The sequence below is a fragment of the Diceros bicornis genome, chromosome 2, assembly GCF_020826845.1.
Source record: "Diceros bicornis minor isolate mBicDic1 chromosome 2, mDicBic1.mat.cur, whole genome shotgun sequence".
Classification (NCBI taxonomy): Eukaryota; Metazoa; Chordata; class Mammalia; order Perissodactyla; family Rhinocerotidae; genus Diceros; species Diceros bicornis.
The window spans coordinates 91,307,893-91,329,607 of NC_080741.1; the positions used below are offsets into that span (position 1 = coordinate 91,307,893).

Sequence of the window (21,715 nt, forward strand, 5' to 3'; positions counted from 1 at the left end):
GGATAAACTCGGTCATGATGTATCATCCATTTTATATATTGCTGGATTCAATTTGATAATATTTTCCTAGGAAGGTTTGAATCAACTTTCATGAGTGATATTGGTCTATAGTTATCTCTTCTGTCAAAATCTTGGTCAGTGCTTGGTACCAGCAAGCTGGTATTAGGCTGGACTTATAAAATGAGTAGAGAAGTGTTCTCTCCTCTTCTATTTTATGAAAAATGTGTGTAGAATTTGTTTTTTCTTCCTTAAATGTGTGATAGAATTTGACAGCAAAGCCAACGGGTCCTGGATTGTTCACTGTAGGAAAGTTTTAAATTATAAATTCTATTTCTTTCAGTGCTATTCAGATTTTCTATTTCTTCTTGAATCAGTTTTGGTAATTTGAGTCTTTCCAGGTATTTGCCCATTTTCTCTAAGTTGTTGAATTTACTGGGATAAAGTTGTTCAAAATATTCTATTATGTTTTTAATGTCTGTAGGATCTTTTTTGTTAAAAAAGCTTTCTACTTTAGAACAGTTTAGAGTTACAAAAAAGAAAAGTAGAAGGTAGTACAGGGTTCTCATACACCCTCTCAGTTTCCTTTTTAGTCTGGTACACATTACAGTTCATGAACCAATACTGATACATTATTATAAACTAAAGTCCATACCTTATTCAGATTGATTTATTTTTTACCTAACATCTTTTTCTGTTCCAAGATCCCCTCCAGGTTATCACATTACATTTACTTGTCATGTGTCCTTAGGTGGCTCCTCTTGGTTGGGAAAGTTTCTCAGACTTTCCTTGTTTTTCATGACCACGACAGTTTTGAGGAGTGCTGATCAGGTATTTTGTAGAATGTACTTCGTTGCAACTTGTCTGATGTTTTTCTTATTAGACTTTTTGGTCATTAGGGAAATGCAAGTAAATACCACAATAAGATAACAATTCACACCCATTATAGCTATTATAAAAAAATAGAAAATAACATGTGCTGGTGAGGATGTGCAGAAATTGGAACATTTGTGAATTGCTGGTGGGAATGTAAAATGGTGTAGCTATCATGGAAAATAGTCTGGCAGTTTCTCAAAAGGGTAAGCATAGATTACCATACGATCTAGCAATTCCACTCCTAGGTATATACCCAAAATAACTGAAAGCAGGGACTCAAACAGATACTTGCACAACAATGTTCATAGCAACATTACTCACAATGGCCAAAAGGTGGAAACAACTCAAGGGTCCATCAACAGATGAATGGATAACCAAAATGTAGTATGTCCATAGAATGTAATATTATTTAGGCATAAAAAGGAATGAAATTCTGATACATGTTACAACATGATGAACTTTGAACACATTATGCTGAATGACATAAACCAGACACAAAAGGACAAATATAGTATGATTCCACTTGTATGAGGTACTAAAATAGGCAAATTCATAGAGATGGAAAGTGGAATAGAGGTTATCAGGGGCTGGTGGAAAGGGGGAATAGGGAGTTATTGTTTTTGGGTACAAAGTTTCTGGTTGGGAAGATGAAAAAGTTCTGTAAATGAGTAGTGGTGATGGTTGCACAGCACTGTGAATATACTTAATGCCACTGAATTACACACTTAAAATGGCGAAAATGGTAAAAGAAAAAAGCCAATCAATGCCCTTGAATATTTTTGTTGTATATTTTTTAAGTAAACTTTAGATTTCCAATTGATTCAAATTTTGTATCTCTGGTTCAGTTTTGTTCTTCCCTTCAGGGAAGGTTCCTTCAGGTTCCTTCTTTCCTCCCTCTCTTCCTCCCTCTCTCTCTTTCTTTATGGTGGTTACTTGCTATACTTCAGTAATGGGGTCCTCCCTATCATGCTCATATTTATACACTTCTTCCTCCAGAGACCCTCAATCAGTATCATTAGGGTTGGGGCCTTGTGTGCCGCAATGATGGAATTAACCCCTTGGCTGTGCCACAGGTGTGCCATGGGTGATTTTTTCCTATAATGTTGAGGATCAGATCCTTTTTGGTAATAGAGGCAGAGAAGCAGCAGCAGCAAAGGCATTTTGTAGTGTGTGAGTGTGACCTCAGATGCCACACAGTAACTGCTCTTCCTCCAGACAAGCAACCAATCGATGGGCCCATATATTGCAAAAGGTATCAGTCTTTCCACTGAGCACTCTATAGAATGGGGGCTAACGCCTGCTTGAGACACACAACCAATGGTCACAAGTTAAGAGTCATTCGCCTGAGTCTAGCTTCAGTTATGGCTTATGCGTGAGACATATGATTTAATCTGAAATACACAGATCCAGATCTGCTTTAAGGAGAGTCCCACTCCCATACTCTTGTCCCTAAATTCCAATTATCAGAACTTCTGACTTAGGTCAGTTAAACCTTTAACAGAGGCTAGGTAGAACTAAGCAAATGCATCACAAAGCAGCACAGCTCAAAGTGCAAGCTTACAAGTAAGCAAGAGCTCAAAGTACAGGCTCACCAGTAGATAACAAAGCCAGTTAGCAAGCCAAAGCAAACAAACTCCCCAGTGGTTGTCATCATCGTCTAGACACTCTGCTTGCTGCACCAATTATGGGGATGGCTACCTCAGAGAGACAGGATGAACCTCCACCCAAAATGTGGTTCAGTTGTTGAGACTGATGACTTTGAATACAGCTCAAAAGGGTATGAGGTATTAGGGTTAGGTTGTGAACTGAGGAGAGGATTCCCATGCATGGGCTGGGACTTGCATGATTTGAACTTCCCAATGGCAACAAAGAGAACACCTGGGCTTTCTCATCAGCTTGCCCAGATGTGAACGGAAGGGAAAGATGGAGGGGTGAGGCTTAGAAGCCATTAGCAAATATCAAAAAATGGACATTTTTCGATTCACAGTTTTAGTGATTATTGATATACTTGGATTAATATCCACCATGTTAGTAACTGTTTTCTTCTTGTTGCATCCATTCTGTTGCTTTTTGCCCCCTTTTTCTGTTGTCTCTGGTTTTGATTGAGCATTTTATATGATTCCATTTTAGCTCCTCTCTTTGCATATTAATTATACCACTTTTTGAAATTTAGTGATTGCCTGAGGGTTTCCAATACAGATTTTTAACTTTTAAATAACACTAAATTGATTCACATTGTCTGAGAAAGTCTTTACTTCTTCATATTTGAAGAATAATTTCAAGAGATATGGAAGTTTAGGTTGGTTTTTCTTTCAACATGTAAAATATTTCACTTCACTCTCCTCTTGCTTTCATGGTTTCTGACAAAGAGTCTGCTGTAATTCTTATCCTTGTTCCTCTATAGGTGAGGCCCCCCTACCCCACCCAGCTTTTTTTGAGATTTTCTCCTTGTCTTTGATTTCCTACTGTTTGAATATGATATGCCTAGGTGTCGTTTTTTGGGGTACTTATCCTTCTTGATATTCTCTGTGCTTCCTAGATCTGTGGTTTGGTGTCAGTAACTAATTTTGGAAAGTTTTCAGCCATTATTCCTTCAAATGTTTCTTCTGCTCCATTCTCACTTTCTTTTCTTCCTGGTATTAAATTACATGTATGTTATACCTTTTCAAATTGTCCCACAGCTCTTGGAGGTTCTGTTGTTTTGTTTTTGTTTTCATTCTTCTTCTATTTGCATTTTAGTTTGGGACATTTCTATCAACCCATCTTCAAGCTCACTGATTCTTTCCTTGGCCTTGTCCACTCTACTGATGATCCCATCAAAGGCATTCCCCATTTTTTGATTTCTAGTATTTCGTCTTGATTCACAGTTTCCATCTCTCTGCTTATATTACCCATCTGTTGTTTCATGTTATCCACTTTTTTCCATTAGAGCCCTTAGCATATTAATCATAGTCATTTTAAATTCCTGGTGTGGTAATTCCAACATCTCTGCCACATCTGAGTTTGATTCTGGTGCTTGCTCTGTCTCTTCAAACTTTGAAGAGTATGGCTTGTTAATTTTTTGTTGAAAGCCAGGCATGATGTACTGGGTTAAAACAACAGATAAACAGGTCTTTAGTGTGAGGTTTTCCATTTATGAAGCTTGGATCTGTGGGCTTATAGTTTTCATCAGATTTATAAAATTCTCAAAATATTTTTCTGTCCCTCGCCTCCTTTCCCTGTCTGAGACTCTAATTATACATGTTTAACTATTTGATGTTGTTCTAGAGTTCACTGAGTCTAAGTTCTTTTAATATTTTTCAGTCTCTTTTCTGTCTTTTACTTTGGATAGTTTCTATTGTTATGTCTTTAATTAATTAATTTTTTCTTCTATAGTGTCAAATCTGCTGATTTTATCCAACGAAGTATTCTTTTCCGGTATTATGAGTAAATGGTTAATGAAGTAGGCCTATTTTACTCACTCTTACTTAACTCTATAGCCAGAACAGTGATCTCTAGCCAAGCCCTGAGAACTAAATTCCTGGAATATTCACATAATTACTGGTTAATGACATTGTTATATATGCCTCAAGCAGTGGCTCAAGATGAACCAGGCTATAAGTGTTTAAAGATTTACAATTCGCACTTAGTGCATGATTTGGGGTCCACACCATGGATGCTCACACACCTGTGACAAGTCCCCTTAAGAACTCTGAACTTCAAGACTTGAGTGGGCTCCTCTGGGTGGAGACATATCACGTATCTTTGCAATTCACAGTTGGAGAGAAAAGTACCCCTACACGACTCTGAGAGAGGAAGGACTTGAAAGCCTGCACATGACGTAACATTTCCTATGGGTTTGTTTGTTTTTTCTGTTCCTGCACTTTACCCTTTGTTGCAATAAACCTTAGGCACGAGTGTAACTTTATGTTGAGTTATGTGAGTCTTTCCAGAAAATTACCAAACTAGTTAATGATCATGGGACTCCCTGAAACAGGTATTGTATTTTTCATCTCTACAAGTTACTTTGGTTCTTTTAAATATCTCCCATTTTTTTCATTATGTTTATGTTTCCCTTTAAATACTTGTACATAGTTTTAATAGTGGTTTTAATATCCTCATGTGTTATTTCTGTCAATTTCTGTGTCTGTTTCTATTCACTGATTTTTCTTCTTGTTATGGGTCACATTTTCCTGCTTCTTGGCACGTCTAGTAATTTTTGATTGGATATTGGACCTTATGGTTATTACATTGTTTGTTGTCTTCCTTTAAAGAATGTTGTGCTTTCCTTTGCAGGCAGAGACTTCTGGGTCATACTGATCCTATTAAGTTCTATTTTTAAGCTTTGTTAGTTTTGGTCTACAGTAGACTTCCAGGGATAGTTCTACCCTACCACTAAATCATGACTCCTTATGAGGTCTCCACTTAATTATTGGGGGGATTACTGAGGACTCTCCTCTGCTGGTCTGAGGTAGAATTTTTCCTCACCTTCTGAGACCTGTGGCAATTGTTCGACTTGTAACTCTGTCATTTCCTGCCTGACCTTCCAGAATTTTACTCTGAGGTTGTGTGGCTTAGTATTCAGCAAAGACTCAAGGAGATCCTGTTGCAGATTCCTGGAGCTCTTCTCTGCATAGCTCCCACCTGTGTCTCCCCCACAACTTCCAGCTGCCTCAACCTCCCTGAACTCCAATCTCCATCTCACCTTAGCAAGATTGCCAGGCTGTTTGGGTTCTCCCTCGTGTCTGTAGTCTGAAAATTACTTCCATGCAGAAAGTTAGGGCAATCGTAGGGATCACCTTATTTGTTTCCCTTCTCTCAGGCATCACAGTTGTGCACTGTCTGTTGTTCCGTCTGAATGCAGTTGTTCCACATTTCCTCCAGTTTGCTTATGGAGGGATAAGTCTAGTCTCCGTGATTCCAGCATGGTTGGAAGCATACGTGTCAATAAGTATTTTATGATCTCTTGAAATAAATTCCTAACAAGTCTCCTTGTCACTCCCTGCCTAGACGGTTCTCCATTGGAAAATAAAACAAACCACATCTTGAAAAACTGTATTACTCAAAAACATATAAAGTGTACTAAAGTACATCCTACAACGAATTTTCAAAGCTTGAACTGTTTTAACACTAGCTCCTTGAGACCCATGTTGCAAGAGAACACTACAGTAACAGGAGCTCAGTATGGTCTCATACATCCCAAATTCCAAAGACCACTGACACTGTTTCAGCAACTAGGCTAGTTTACAAATTCTGACCAATTGCTGCCCAGACCCACTTACTAAGCTCCGGCGTATAACCACCCCTTGACTAACCCTAGCCCCCTGAATCGTATCCTTTCCTAACTCCCATTTGAGGTGATACTGAGACTCTGCCAAGGTAGTGCTCTCCCTTGCTAAGTCTGATAAGCCCAGCTTTGCATGTATGACGAACAGGTTTCCTAAGTAACCTTTTGTGAGCTTTGACAATCGTGGATGCTCCAAGGAAGTTTAGCAGGGACCCACCACAGTCACAGCCCAAGACCATTGACTCAGTCGGCACTCCACTGAGGCCCCTTGAGCTTCCCTGCTTGGGGTTTCCTTGTCTGCAATAATGAGGGAAGTTCAGTGCTAAGTCTGAGATCCAATCCCTTTTTGTTGAAATCCCAAATCTGTATGAGGTTTATATTGTCTTCCTGAGGAAACAAGTCCCCCAAGGCATTTTAGTTATCTGGTCAAATTTGTACTAATTTTAATTTTCCTTGGTGAACATAGTTATCTATTGCTGTATAACAAATTCCTCCAGAACTTGTGGCTTGAAAAATAAATATTTATTACCTCAGTTTCTGAGGGTCAGGACTCAGGAAGTGGAAGAACTGGATTGTTTTGGTTCTAAGTCTCGCAAGAGACTGCAGTCAAGCTGCTGGCTAGGTGATGGCTTGCCTGGGGAAGTGTTCACTTCCAAGCTCACTGACATGGACGCTGGCAGACCTCAGTTTCTTGCTCTTGGCAGAAGACTTCAGTTCCTCTCCATGGGCTTCCTGAGAGTCTTCATGACATGGCAGCTGCCTTCTCCCAGAGCAAGTGATCCGAGAGAGAGAGTGCATGAGAGTGACCAAAAGTTAAGCCGCAGTTCTTTTATGACCTAATCTTAGAAGTGACATACCATCACTTCTGCCATATGGTACTGGTCACACAGACCACCCTTGGTACAATATGGGAGGGGACTACACAAGGATGCAACTACCCATAGTCGGGGAATCCAACTTGGGGGCCAACTTGGAGGCTGCCAAAGCGAAGTCTGCCAAAGCAGTGACTTGTCCATAGTTCTCCTATCTGCCTATCTACTGGCTATACCGTTGTGTGTTTACAAAAGCTTTCCTCAATAGGGGCCCTACTCACCATCACTGTACACCAATATGCTATACATTGGGAAGTTAATAAATGTATTCAATTGTTATAAGTTTGTGAAACTGGCAATACTGTCTGCACTTAATAAATGAAGAATAGGAAAAGTAAAGCAATTTACTCTGTCATACATCTAGTAAGTTGTGGGACCAGGCATTCTCAAGTCTACCATTCTTCAATGTCTAGCATCTTTCCATAATTCCCTGCCTCTTATGACTGGTTCCTGGCTCTAACCTGCCTCTCTTTCCAGCTTCATCTCCCACTACCCCTCACTCATCTCACACCACCTCCATATCAGACTTTCCACCATACTGTATGGATTTTAAGGTTTGGGGGTTCTTAGTGACAGTCTCACAGCTAAAATCCTTTTGCCCCATCACTATATGATACAAGTCTTTTGAAATATATTGGGCCTAGCATCTACGGCCTAGCACATGGCAAATTTCATCAATATTCCATGAGTGCTTGAAATGAGTTAGTTTTCATGTGGATGCAATATTATTCATAAGTTCATTAAACTGAGCTTGTTAATTATGCTATTCAAATCCACATCTTTATTGATTTTTTGTGTTTGATCTAATAAATTACTGAAGTATATTAAAATCTCTACTATAATGAAGAATGTCAATTTTTCCTTGCAGATCTGTATGCATCCGTATGTCATTAGATGCATATAAGTTTTAACTCCTCGAAAAAACTAACCTCTCACCATTGTGTAGGGCTCATCTTTACCCCAGAAGAGAAAAGAGAAAGGTGGAGAAAGAGATGAAGGGGGAGGCAGAGGGAAAGGGTGTGAGGCAGCCAATTACAGGTCTATAACCTGGACAGTGGTTACAAATTCTTTGGGTGGATTCTTTCCTTCCACCCATGCCAGTGAGAAGACAGGCCAGTGTCTCTGCTGCCTCTTCCTGTGAGGCATGGTGTGTTTTGCACTCACCCTTCCACTGGGAGTATAGCCCATTGGGGTCCCAGCTTTGCAGAGAGGTTTCCTATTAGAAACTCCACCTGGGGCAGGCCTGGGCTTTAGGTTTATTGCCCTATGCTCAGTGCAAAGCAGAACTCAAGACCTCCAGAGTTTCTGGTTTCACTTCACTGGGGGTTCTGGAAACTCTTGGTTGTGTGTATGTGGTGTTCAGCAATACATTCACAAAATTTAAAAAAGATTATTTCATCTAGTATTTTAGTTGAATTTATTGAAAGCATCACTCACAGCCTTCTCTATATTGCTTCTAGTCTTTGAAATCCTATTCATCCCTCACGACTCAGCTCAAATATAGCTGCTTCCACTAAACTCTGATCAATTATTCCACCCCATCCCACATCCAGTAGAAATTAATAACATCTTCCTGTTTCCCACTGCACTGTTTATGCCCCAGCTGTAGCAATTACTACACCCTGCCTCACCTTTAGACAGTTGCATTTGTATTTTTCTCTCCCCAATAAAAAAGCAACTCCATAACTGGATCCTATAGTTACTTTTGGGTCCCCATCCCCACTCCAGCCCTGCTCTACTCCCTGCCTCCAGAAAGGGCAGCAAAATGCCCCGTCTACAGATGGTGCTCCCTAATTGTTTACTGACTTAAAGTCTTCCTTGTAAAATGTATCTTAGAAATTCTGACCCTAGAAGTATCCAATCCTACGGCAGGGGGCTAATGGCGAGTGTCCTGCTCAAGGGAGCAAGCGCTGCCTTACGGAGCCCGGGGCTGGGGTGCGGGGTGCCGTGCTCCTCAAGAAAACAAGGTTTTTGTAAAACGACCTTGGACAGGCCTCCCACATCAAGGGCCTTTTAGATGCTGACAGGTGTGTAAATTCAAATGGATTCTCCTAACATCAGTGTTCATTTACTGAACTTGACTATAATTAAATGGACTGTGGACTGAATCACTTGAAATAGTTTTAAATTAGATTTCACATAATACAATATTGAAAACTTTTTAATATTACTCTTAAGATCAACATGAAAAAGAAATTCAAGCACCTCTCTCTGACAGAAGATATCCTACGCAGTCTAGAGACAGTAAGAGGAGAACGGCTCCAGGGTGGCGACCATCGGGAAACCAGGAGCTGGTGAGGGGTGAGGCAGGTTTCTGACTGTGGGTAAAACTGTACTCAAAGGAGAAGACAGCTAACTAAACTCTATACAGTGAGTGCAGCTTTCTACTAACGCACCCTGACCTCTGCAGCCAGCTACTTGAGGGCATTTCCACAGACAGCACTCACCAGCGACCACGTGCAAATTCCAGGCCCACACATGGAAAGATCACCACTTTATAGTCAGTTTCATAACAGAAAATATTTTCATAGGAACAACAAAGCAAGGGAATAAAAACACTAGCAACCAGAAAAGTTAACTTAGATTAGCTGTGCGATGACAAGGTCTTTCAGATAGAAGCTCAATTCTGACTTGGAAGAGCGTCGGTCTTAGCTCCCCTCGTGATGGGGTTCCGAGCTACAACGTCAAGGAAGCAGTGTAACTGCCTCTGCCAGTCAGGAGCCTGCTGAGCAGATGCCCGCTGCTGTCCTGTCTCCTCATCTACTGGCTGGTCTCCCTCTGTGAGGGAAAGCCCTGCGCTGTGCCTGCACCACAGAGCAGGCGCCATGAGCACAGACTCGCCTCCTCTGAGACGAGAAGAAAGAAACGGGAACAGGACAAGGAAAGCAAGCAGCAGCGGGACTAGCCTCAGCAGCCTTCCTGCGTGATGTCCAGTCCCGAGGACTTTGTGATTTCCAACGTTGTGAACACCTGTTCAGAAAGAAGACAACAAAACACACTTATATCTAGCCATCAATATTTCAGTATTGCTTTAAGAAAACACATTCTGAATATCACAATCTACATTATCCCAAAGTAGTTACTAATACAAAATCTTTCTGACAATGTGCATTATAATAGGTTTTCAAACTACATCAACTGAAGTCAATTTTTAAAAAGCCCCATTTCCACACCTCACCACACGTGGGGTGAATTCCAATGGTGTCATCGAGCAGCTGCTTTGTAAGCCCACATTTCATTGCAGCTGCAAATCCTTGGGTAACCTCACCGGCATTCGGTCCAAGAATATGAAATCCTATCACCCGATCCTTTAATATGGAAACAAAACAAGGGGAAGCCCAGTAGGTTAATGGTCTGAATAGGAATCTCTTCACTGCAAGTACACAGTTAAAATTTACAGCATCTACTACAGAAAAAGAACTTATGTTGAACTGAGCAGAGAACATTACCATGAAACCGAGCCACTGTGAGAATCTGTTAAATGAGCCAGTAAATGCACATCCTGAGTTAATTTGCACTCAAATTTACTAGAACAAGCCATTTACCCACTGCACGAAGGAGTTCATTAGTATGATGTAAGTTTCCAAATTATGCTGAGATAATGCTCAACAACAACATAATTAATCTGAATTAAAGTCCAACACTGGAATAATTCTAAGGCAGCAGGTTTTACTGGAATTGCAGTGGTTCCTGGCCCGGCTCCTAACGTAACTAAGCAGAGAACAAGGAGCGCCCAGCGCGGGGCTTTTCCCTAGGACTGCATGTTGGGAGGTGCGAGGTGCACGTGCTGAGCAGACCCACCGAGAAAGGAAGCTAGATTCAGTGTATTTCCAAGGTGACACTGCATTTTAGGCTGTCCTTTTGTCAATGTTTTTACATCAGACTCTATTCTTCATTTTCATCTTCAATAGTAAAAGTGTACAACAGATAAAGAGAGAATGTAAAAGGGCAGAAGAGGCCTCGGGCTGGCAGAAATCTCTGCCTACCTACACTCTGGAGAAAGCACAAAGTTCACAGCAGCCACTTCATGCACATCTACCCGCAGGTGCTCAAATGGAGAGCTCTGTGAGCAGGTTCTGAGGGCAGGCAGAGGCCACGGGGGCTGTGGGCGAAGAAGGGAGTTCCCAGGGCCCCACAGAAGGCTACTGAATTGAAATCTCCGAGGTGCATCATATAGCCAAGTGGGAAAAGGGGGGCAGCCCGAGAGAGTAAGGACATCTGATGAAAAGCTCACTTACAAAAGAAAATGAAGGCAGGTTCCGTGAGTGGAAGAACCTCATTCACAAATTGTTACCATATAGGACAGTAAAATATTTCCCTTTCATAAGTACTAGGGTGATACTCTAGAAATAGACATTGGGACAGGCGTAAAAGAAAGGGGCAAGCTCCGCCGTGGACAGCAAGCAAGTGTGAGGGCAAACTGGGGACTGTGGGGGGCAGCTGAGGGTGAGTGGAGGGAGTGACAAGGGATAGAGCAGGTGGGCAAAGAGGGTAAACAGACTGAAATTCTGCCTCAAGCCCGAAAGCCAGTCAACACCTCTGTCAAGAGGTCAGAAATAAAATGAAGGCTGTGAATCTTGGCTTCAGCAGTGGCTCTACCAACCAACCCCCACTCCTGCTCACTTCAGGGACAGCAGTGCATGCAGGGACAGCAGTGCATGCAGGACCAGCAGTGCATGCAGGCTCCGCCTGCTCCTTTTGGAAAGGCTGCCCACAACTGTCATGATAGTAACCTCAGGTTACTCACTTCCAAGGAGTCAGAACAACACTACACACCACCACCATCACCCTCAGGAGCACAGCTGTGAACCTGTCGCAGCTCTGCGGCATTTCAGGGGCATTCTGATCAGTATCCCCGTCACTGCTCTGCAGACCTGTGCAACTGCCAAGGGCCTAAGTCCTAGAGAGCCAGTGCCTTCGCCATTCAGGCAATGGGGCATATGCTAGTTGGCCATGAGCCTGTAACACCGTTTTCTGTTATACTGAGAATAAGATGAATACAGAGACGTGAGAATTAAACAAGATAATGGCTGTGTTACTTTGTAAACTTTATATAAATGTCAGCTGTTCCTGTTCATATTTATCTAATAAATGTCAGCTGTTGCTGTTCATATTTATCTAATTATATGTTTATCTCCCCAGATAGATTATAAATTCTTAAAAAGGGAGGAACTAAGTCCTAACATTGTTTTCCACACTCAGTGTTCTTCATAAACAAGACATAAATAAGCTGTGCTTTACACTATGATAATGAGGGAGTCTGTCACCAATTTCACACTCTCTCAATAACAGGGAAGGCAGAAAGCCCCGACAATGGGCTATCTATCCCACTGCTTCTTCTTTAATGAAAGGCTTCATTAGGAATTAGTTAACTGACTGGAGTTCTCACTCTGTGTAAGCATCTCCCTCTAAAGGCTTTGACACACATTTGGTCTATTTACAAAATACATACAACACCTTATATTTTATTGGTTAATGACCAAAATTTTTCATAGATCATCTAGTTCTAAACTGCCAAGTTAGATAACTCTGGGAAAAGACAACTTTCAAGGATTATTTTGAGAAGGTGTTGGTAAGCCTCAATTACAATCTGTCACTTGTTCAACCTCTGCAACACATTAACTGGGTAACAGTTGGAAGGATTTCTGCCTTGCCCTGAGAGCTATCTTTAAAGAAATTATAAAAACCCAAATACTAGCATAAAAGCTACATTTAAAAATTATTGCATTTCAGCCTCCAACCATATCACATACATTGTCGAATTTATTGCAAATTATCTTTGCGTAACAAGTATTGTTGTCTCTGCCGGCGACTGTCCATTCAAGAGGCCAGAACAAAGTATGATACACCTGGAAAACAAGGAGAGAGAAGGAGCCCAAGATTAGTGTATATGAAAACCATTCCTTGGTATGCTCTTCAATGTTACAAAGACGATAATCTCTATAACAACGTTCAGAAACTTAAGTCCCATGATCCCAACCTCATGTATCACAGGAGCCTCTGGACCAGAGCTCCTAAAATGCCAGCTGCACAGGTGTGTTCACCTTTGCTTTGCTCTGCTGTTAGTCCAAAAAAATGTCTTGTTAACTAAAGTCAACTTTCAAACACTAAGAGTACTACTACCCAAGGTCCCGTGAGTACTAGAGTACTAGCCCCTATGTGGGCTGACTTACATCCAGCCTTCGACCAGTTTACATCCTGTAAGGTTCATTTTCAAACCAAATCTAAAAAAAGCAGAATAAAGGACTTCCAGCCATTAAAAGTTACTAAGAACATTACGTCTGCTACTTGAAGCCCTCACTCCCGCGCCCTGCGTGCTCCTCTAAGGCTCCTCAATCTGGCTCAGTCGGCTAAGAACCGCCCTCCATCCTGGTGGCGAGGCTCCATTTTCCCAGTCTTCTTCCCCCTAATCACTCCGTACAGAAGGAGGAATTACTGTCTGGTGCCAGGACAAGAAAGGTATTCTAAACTATAATCCACGATGGAAGGATTTAAATATGGATTCTTTGCTCTTTAACAGGATTATATATTTTATATTTTGAATTTTTATTGTTTCTATAAAAATGATAGAAGGTTATTATAAGAATAATGCAGTGCAGAAAATCACAACGAAAGTAAAAAAAGAAAAGAATCCTACCATCCAGAAATAACCATTTTAAATGTTAGGGAAGCATCGATTGTTGGTGCATATGTAGTCAAAACAAAATTTTTATTTAAAAGGTATTATTTATTTAAAAAGTACACAGTTCCTTGTAACAAAAAACATTCCATTTAACTTGTATTTAACAAAAGAGAAACGCTTCCGCATATTTTAATGCAAACTTTTCAAATTATGTGGCTATTAGGAATAGAACATAAATGTTTCCTTTATCTTAAGATATTATTTCCTAAAATACACCTCTAAGGTTAAGAAAAGAGATGGTGAAAACGCTGAGGTTTTAAACTTGATTTCTAAAAGTGTGAGCTTCTGTTCTGGACATGTCCCACGCCCTGCCAGGGGTGGAGGGAAGCCCCCGCCGGCACCTCTCCCACCCCCGCCACAGAGAGGAGGGAAGTGCACTCACGCCTCTTCCCACCACCCTTTCACTCCTTCCCTGGTTTTTGTTAGGCGTGTTCTTTTCCTCCTAGTACTCTGAAGATTTTATTTTACTTAAGTCTTTGACTCTCCCGGATCAAAGTGGGTGTAAAGTGTGGATCCAACTTGATGTTTTTCCTGAACGGCTATCCACTTATTCCAGCACGCTTAGATGAATGTCTTTTCCCACTGATTTAAAATACCAGCTTTATCACACATTAATTCTTCTAAGCATCTGAATCAATTTCTGAATTTCACATTCTGTTCCATTGATCCTTCTGTCCATCTGTATGCCACTAGAGCACAATTTTAATTACTGTAACTATATGATAAATTTCAATATCTAATAGGGCTGACTCTCATTCAGAATCTCCCTATTATTGCTTGTCCTTTTTTTTATTTATGTTTTAATAGTTTTTAACATTGTGAAATTTTGGGTTGTACATTTTTGTTTGTCCATCACCATATACATGTCTCCCTTCACCCCTTGTGCCCACCCCCACCCCCACTGCCCCTGGTAACCACAGTACAGTGTTCTTTGTCCATGTGTTGGTTTGCTTGTCCTTTTTTTAACTTTTAATTTTTTATCAAATTATGCACAGTAATTACAGACAAATTTTTGAAGCTGTTATGAAAACTGGCAATCTCTGCCACATCCCCTGCCTGCCCATTTCAATCAATCAGAGGCAACCACTTTCACCTCTTTTGTTATTCACCTCCATGTTTCTAAGTAACATGTTTATATACCTACTCCTTGACTTCTACTTTAGGCTTTATTTCTGACTTGCCTCTGTTGAAGAGGATGAGTCAGCTGTCTCTCTTACCAGGCCCCTACCACTCACTCGGCTCGGTCCCTTCCTGCCCATCCCCCTTGCCCTCCACCCCTCCATCCGCCCAATTATAGTTATATTGGTAGCTAGATCAATACCGGTGTTCCCTTCATAGGTAAAAGCTGTTCACAGACAACTGGATATCCACATGCAAAAGAATGGACTTGGACCACTACCTCACATCATAGAAAAAAATTAACTCCAAACGGATCACAGACCTAGATGTAAGAGCTAAAAACTATAAAACTCTTAGAAGAATCTAAGGCATAAATCTTCACAACTTTAGATTAGGCAATGATATATTACATGTGACATCAAAAGCACAACAACAAAAAAAGATAAACTGGATTTCATCAAAATGAAAGTCTTTTCTGCTTTAAATGACTTCATCAAGAAAGTGAAAAGACAACCCACAGAATGGGTAAAAATTTTTATGAATCATCTTTCTGATAAGGGACTTGCATGTAGAATATATAAAGAACTTGTACAACTCAATAATAAAAAGATAGATAACCCAATTTTAAAAACGGTAAAGGATCTGAACAGATACTTCTCCAAAGAAGATATACAAATGGCCAATAAGCACATGAATAGATTTTCAATATCACTGGTCATTAGGGAAATGCAAATCAAAACCATAATGAGATACCACTAGGATGGTGTATTAGTTTCCTAGAGCTGCTCTAACAAATTACCACTAACTTCGTGGCTTAAAACAAAAGGAATTTATATTCTTACAGTCCTAGTGGCCAGAAATCTGAAATCAAGGCGTCAGCACGGCCACGTTCCTTCCAACGGCTCTAAAAGGAGAATCTCTCCTTGCCTCTTGCAGTTTCTGGTATCTCCAAGTGTTCCTTGGCTTTTGCCTACATAACTCCAACCTCTGCTTCCGTCTTCACATGGCCTTCTCCTCTTCTGTATCTTAAAGGGACATTTGTCCTTGGATTTAGGGCCCACCCAAGAAATCCAGGATGATCTCATCTCAAGATTCTTAACTTAATTCCACCTGCAAAGACCCTTTTTCCAAATAAGGTCACATTCACAGGTTCCAAGAGTTAGGCTGCAAACATATCATTTTGGGAGTCATCACTCAACCACTACAGATAGCTATAAGCAAAACAGACAGAAAATAACAATAACAAGCATTGGCAAAGATGTAGAGAAACTAGGACCCTTATTCATTGTTGCAAGAAATGTAAAATGGTGCAGTTACCTTGGAGAACAGTCTGGCAGTTCCTCAAAAAGTTAAACATAGATTTACCCTATGACCCAGTAATTCTACTCTTAGGTACATGTATACCTAATAGAAATGACAAGATTATGTCCACACAAGAACTTGTACGTGAATGCTCATAGCAGCATTATTCATGATAGCCAAAAAGTAGAAACAATCCATATGTCCCTGAACTGATGAATGGATAAATAAAATGTGGTGTTATCCATACAATGGACTATTAGCAATAAAAAGAAATGAAGTACTGTACATGCTACAACACGGACGAAATCGTGAAAACTAGCTTATGCTAAGGGAAGGAAGCCAGCTACAAAAGACTACGTATTGAATGATTCCATTTATATGAAATATCCATAATAGGCACATTTATAGTGACTAAACATAGATTAGTGGGTGCCTGGAGCAAAAGGTGAGAGGAAAATAGGGGGTGACTGCTAATGGGCACAGGGTTTCTTTTCAGAATGATGAAAATGTTCTAAAATTTGATTGTGGTAAGGGCTGCACAACTTGGTGAACATATTCAAATACATTGAATTGTACATTTTTAAGTGGTGAATTTTATGGTATGTGAATTATATCTCAGTAAAGCTATTATTTTTTAAAAATTAAGCTATTCACAGCTGAGTCACATGGTAAACTATGATTATTTTATACATGTGAACTTTTAATTTTCTATGGAATTGAAGAGTATCTTGTTTTGTCAGAGACTTCATTTTCTATGTAACAGTTGTAATTTAATCCCAGATTTTAACAATATTAAATCTTCTAATCTATGAACATGGATGTCTTTCCAATTATTTAGGTCTTTAATTTCTCTGAGCAATGTTTTGAAGTTTTCAGTGTACAAGTCTTTTGCCTCCTTGGTTAAATTATTTCTAAATATTTTTTTTTTAAAGCTTAAGAATTTTTTATTGTCTTAAACCATTTGACATTGCTAATAGTAGAAAAGTTTGTAGGTTATATAGAGAACAACAGAAGGAGTACCCATGTATCCACCATTCAGTCTAAGATATAGACCATTACCAATAGTTAAAATCCTCCTTCATGTCGCTACCTGTTGCCCTCAGATTCCTGCTTAAAGGTAACTATCCCAAATTATGCTGATTATTAATTTTATTTTCTCTAACTTTATTCTTTTTGATGCTATTGTAAATGTAATTGTTTTTAAATTTCCTTTTTAGACAGACCATTGCAAGTATATAACAATACATCTGATTTTTGTGTGTTGATTTCATATCCTGCAACTATGCTGAATTTGTGTATTTCTGTTATGGGCCGAATTATGTCACTCCCTCAAAAAAAAAAAAATTCAAATGTTGAAGTCCTAACCCCTAAAATCCCAGAGTGTGACTATATTCAGAGAGAGTCTTTAAAGAGGTAAATAAATTAAAATGTGGTCATTAGGGTGGCCCTAATGCTAATGTTCTTACAAGAAAAGGTAATGTGGACACAGACACACTCAGAGGGAAGACAAAGCAAAGACACTGGGAGATGATAACCTACTACAAGCCAAGGAGAGGGACCTGGAACAGATCCTTCCCTCATGGCCCACAGAGGTTACCAACTCTGTGACACCTTGATCTCAGATTTCTAGCCTCCAGAACTATGAGAAAATAAAATTCTGTTTTTCATATATGGCCTTTATCATGTTGAGAAAGTTCTCTTCTATTCCTAGTTTACTGAATTTTTTTTTTTTAACCATGAACGAGTATTGAATTTTGTCAAATGCTTTTTCTGCATCAATTGAAATTATCATGTGTTTTTCCCCTAAATTCTATTAATATAGTATACCTCATTGATTTTCATATGTTGAACCATCCTTGCATTTTGGGAATAAATATCACTTAGTTGTGATATATAATCCTTTTAATATGGTGCTGAATTTGGTTTGCTAGTATTTTGTTGAAGATTTTTGCATCCATATTCATAAAGGATGTTGGTCTGTAGTTTTCTTTTCTTGTCGTGTCTTTGTCTGTCCATGGTATAAGGGTAATGCTGGCTTCATGGAAAGTTAGAGAATGTTCCCTCCTCTTCAAATTTTTGGAAGAGTTTAAGAATTACTGGTGTTAATTCTTCTTTAAATGTTTGGTAGAACTCACCAGTGAAGCAATCTGGTTCTGGGCTTTTGTCTGATAAGAGGTTTTTGATTCAAAACTGACTCAATCTCCTTACTAGTTACATGCCTATTCAGATTTTCTTTTTATGCATGACTTAGTTTGGGTTGTGTGTTTCTAGGAATTTGTCAATTTTAGATAGGTTATCCAATTTGCTGGTGTAAAATTATTCATAGGATTTCTTTTATAATTTTTAATTCTGTAAAATTGGAAGTAATGTTCTCACTTTCATTTCTGATTTTAGAAATTTGAGTCTTCTCTCTTTTTTCCTGGTTAACCTAGCTAAAAGTATGTCATTTTTATTAATCTTTTCAAAGAATTAACTGTTGGTTTCATTGATTTTCTCTGTTGTTTTTCTATTCTCTATTTTAATTCTCTCCATTCTAACCTTTATTATTTCCTTCCTTCTGCTAGCTTTGAGATTAATTTGTTCTACCTTTTCTAGTTCCTTAAGGTATGCTGTTGGGTTGTTGATTTGAGATCTTTCTCTTTTTTAATGTATGTGTTCACAGCTATAAATTTCCCACTAAGCACTGCTTTTACTACATCCCATAAGTTTTGGCATGTTGTGTTTTCCTTTATATTTCTCTCAAGTTATTTTCTATTATCCATTGTGATTTCTTCTTTGACTCATTGTTTAAAAATGTTTTGTTTGATTTCCACGTTTGTGAGTTTCCAGTTTTCCTTTGGTTATTGATTTCTAGTTTTATTCCACTGTGATTATAAAAGACACTTGACATGATTTCAATCTCTTAAAATTTATTAAGGCTTGTCTTGTCTAACATGTGGTTTATCCCAGAGATGTTCCACTTGCACTTGTGAAGAATGTGTATTCTGCAGTTGTTATTCAGGTGTCCTGTACACATCTATTAAGTCTAATTGGTTTATAGTGTTTTTCAAGTGCTCCATTTCCTTATCCTGCCTGATTGTTTTATCCATTGCTGAAGATAGGGTATTTTAAAGTCTCCAGCTACTATGTAGAAATATCTGTTTCTCTCTTCAATTCTGTTAATTTTTGCCTCATATGTTTTGGGGCTCCATATGTTTATAATTACCCTTTCTTGCCCTAATGAATTTTTAAGTCAATATATAATGCCCTTCTTTCTCTACTGTAACGTTTTTTATCTAAATTCTATTTTGTCTGACAATAATATAGCCACCTTAGCTCTCTTTTGGTTATTATTTGTATAGAATATCTTTTTCTATCCTTTAACTTTCAATCTGTTTGTGTCCTTATATCTACAGTGAGTCTCTTTAAACAACATATAGGTGGATCCTAGTTTTTTAAATGAAATCTGAGAAATTCTGTCTTTTCATGGGAGAACTTAATCTATTTACTTTTAACTTACTGATAAAGAAGGATTTACTTTTACGTTTAGCTATTCATTATCTGTAAATCATATATTTTTCATTCCTCAATTCCTCCACTACTGTCTTTTTTGTATTTAGTTTATTTTTTGTAGTATGCCATTTGGATTCCCTTCTTTCCTTTCTGTATATTTTAAAAGTTATTTTCATAGTGGTTACTTTGGTGATTACAATTAACATCTTAAATTTATAATAATCTAGTTTGAATAATACCAAGTTAGTTTCAATAATATACACTCTGCTTCTATACATCTCCATCCCCTCTCCTTTACATTCTTATTGTCACAGATCACATTTTATACAGTGTATGCTCATTAACGTAGATTTATAATCCCTGTTTTGTGTATGTGCCTTTTAAATCAAATAGGCAAAAGAGAGATGTTACAAACCAAACCAGAAGTACAATAGCACTGGTTATCACATGTGCCTATGAAGTTACCTTTACTAGTGTCCTGTGTTTTTTCTTATAGCTTCCAATTACTATCTGGTGTCCTTTCATTTCTGCCTGAAAGAGTCCTTATAGCATTTTGGGGGGGGCAGGTCTACTAGTAATGAATTCACTCAGCTCTTGTTTTTCTGGAAATGCCTAATCTCCTTCATTTTGAAGCACATCTTTGCCATATATAGAATTCTTGGTTGACAGCTTTTTTCTTTCTGGACTTTAAATATGTCATGCTATTGTCTTCTGGCCTCCATGGTTTATAATGAAAAAATCAACCATTTATCTTATTGAAGATCTCTTTAGATGACAAGTCACTTGTCTCTTGCTGCTTTCAAAATCATCTCTTTTTCTTTGGGTTTGAACAATATGACTATAATGTGTGCTGGTGTGGATCTCTTTAGGTTTACCCTGCTTGGTATTCCTTGAGCTGCTTGGGTGTGTAGGTTCATGTATTTCATGAAATCTGGGAAGTTTTGGCCATTACTTCTTCAAATATTTTCTTCCTCTTCTCCGTCTGGGATTCCTTTAATGCATATGCTGGTATGCTTCATGGTGTCCCACAGGTCTCTTGGGCTGCCTTCATTTTTCTTCATTCTGCTGCTCAGACTGATAATTTCAATTGTCTTATCTTCAAGTTCACTGATGCTTTCTTCTGCCTGCTCAAATATGCTGTTGAACCCCCTCTGGTGAGTTTTCAATTCAGTTACTGTACTTTTCAGCTCCAAGATCTCTCTTTGGTTCCTTTGCATACTTTCTAACTCTTTACCAATATTCAGACTTTGTTCCAAAATCATTTTTCTGATTTCCTTTAGTTCTTTGTCCACAGTTTCCTTTAGCTCATTGAATATATTTAACATTGATTTAACAGTTGATGTAATATCTCTGACTAATAATGCCAATCCAATGTCTGGGCTTCTTCTGGGATAGTTTCTGTGGAATTCTTTTTTTTTCTGTGAATGGGCCATACTTTCCTGTTTCTTTGTATGTTGTTATCAGTTGATCTGTGTCCTCCCAAAATTCACCTGTTGAAGTCCTAGCCCCCAGTACATGATCTTATTTGGAAACAGTGTTATTGCAAATGTAATTAGTTAAGATGAGGTTATACTGGAGTAGGGTGGTCCCCTAAGCCAATGTGACTGGTTTCCTTATAAAAATGGAAAATTTTGGATGTACACACACACACACACACACACACACACACACACAGAATGACACGTGAAGATAAAGGTAGAGATCTACAAGGCAAAGAATGACAAAAATTGCCAGTAAACCACGAGAAGCTAGGAGATTTATTTATTTAATTTATTTATTGTTTTCAATTCCTCATAGCACTTTTCCTCCTATATTTTTACAATCCAGAAGATAAAGAATTCAAAAGAGTATTTCATTGTGCTCAGTTTTTAAAAAATACAAAAACGAACATAAGGATTACAGCAACTTGTTAATATGCTAAACTGAAAAGCACATACAAACCACCCAGCTGTCAAACTCATGACTCAATTTACAACTGCTGATACAATTTACTAAGCTAGGAGAGAGGGATGGAATAGATTCTTCCTCACAGAAACCAAAAAGAAACAACCCTGTCGACACTTTGATCTTAGACTTCTAGCGTCTAGAACTGTGAGACAGTAAATTTCT

General features: G+C 38.8%; 1 protein-coding gene across 7 annotated transcripts in view; it reads right to left on the bottom strand.

Annotated features, from left to right (window-relative positions):
* Nucleotides 1-9,156: 9,156 nt before the first annotated feature.
* TXNRD3 (thioredoxin reductase 3) overlaps nucleotides 9,157-21,715 on the bottom strand; it is a 79,672-nt gene continuing 67,113 nt past the window's right edge. For 6 of the 7 annotated variants that reach the window (XM_058566743.1, XM_058566735.1, XM_058566761.1 and 3 more), the window contains 3 exons: nucleotides 12,765-12,860; nucleotides 10,190-10,319; nucleotides 9,157-9,981 (listed from right to left, as the gene is read on the bottom strand). In XM_058566743.1, coding sequence (XP_058422726.1) covers nucleotides 9,632-9,981; nucleotides 10,190-10,319; nucleotides 12,765-12,860 — 576 coding nt within the window. In that variant the 3' untranslated portion in view covers nucleotides 9,157-9,631. Of the gene's footprint in view, nucleotides 9,982-10,184; nucleotides 10,320-12,764; nucleotides 12,861-21,715 lie in introns of all 7 variants that reach the window. The other variant, XM_058566751.1, reaches the window with a different exon arrangement.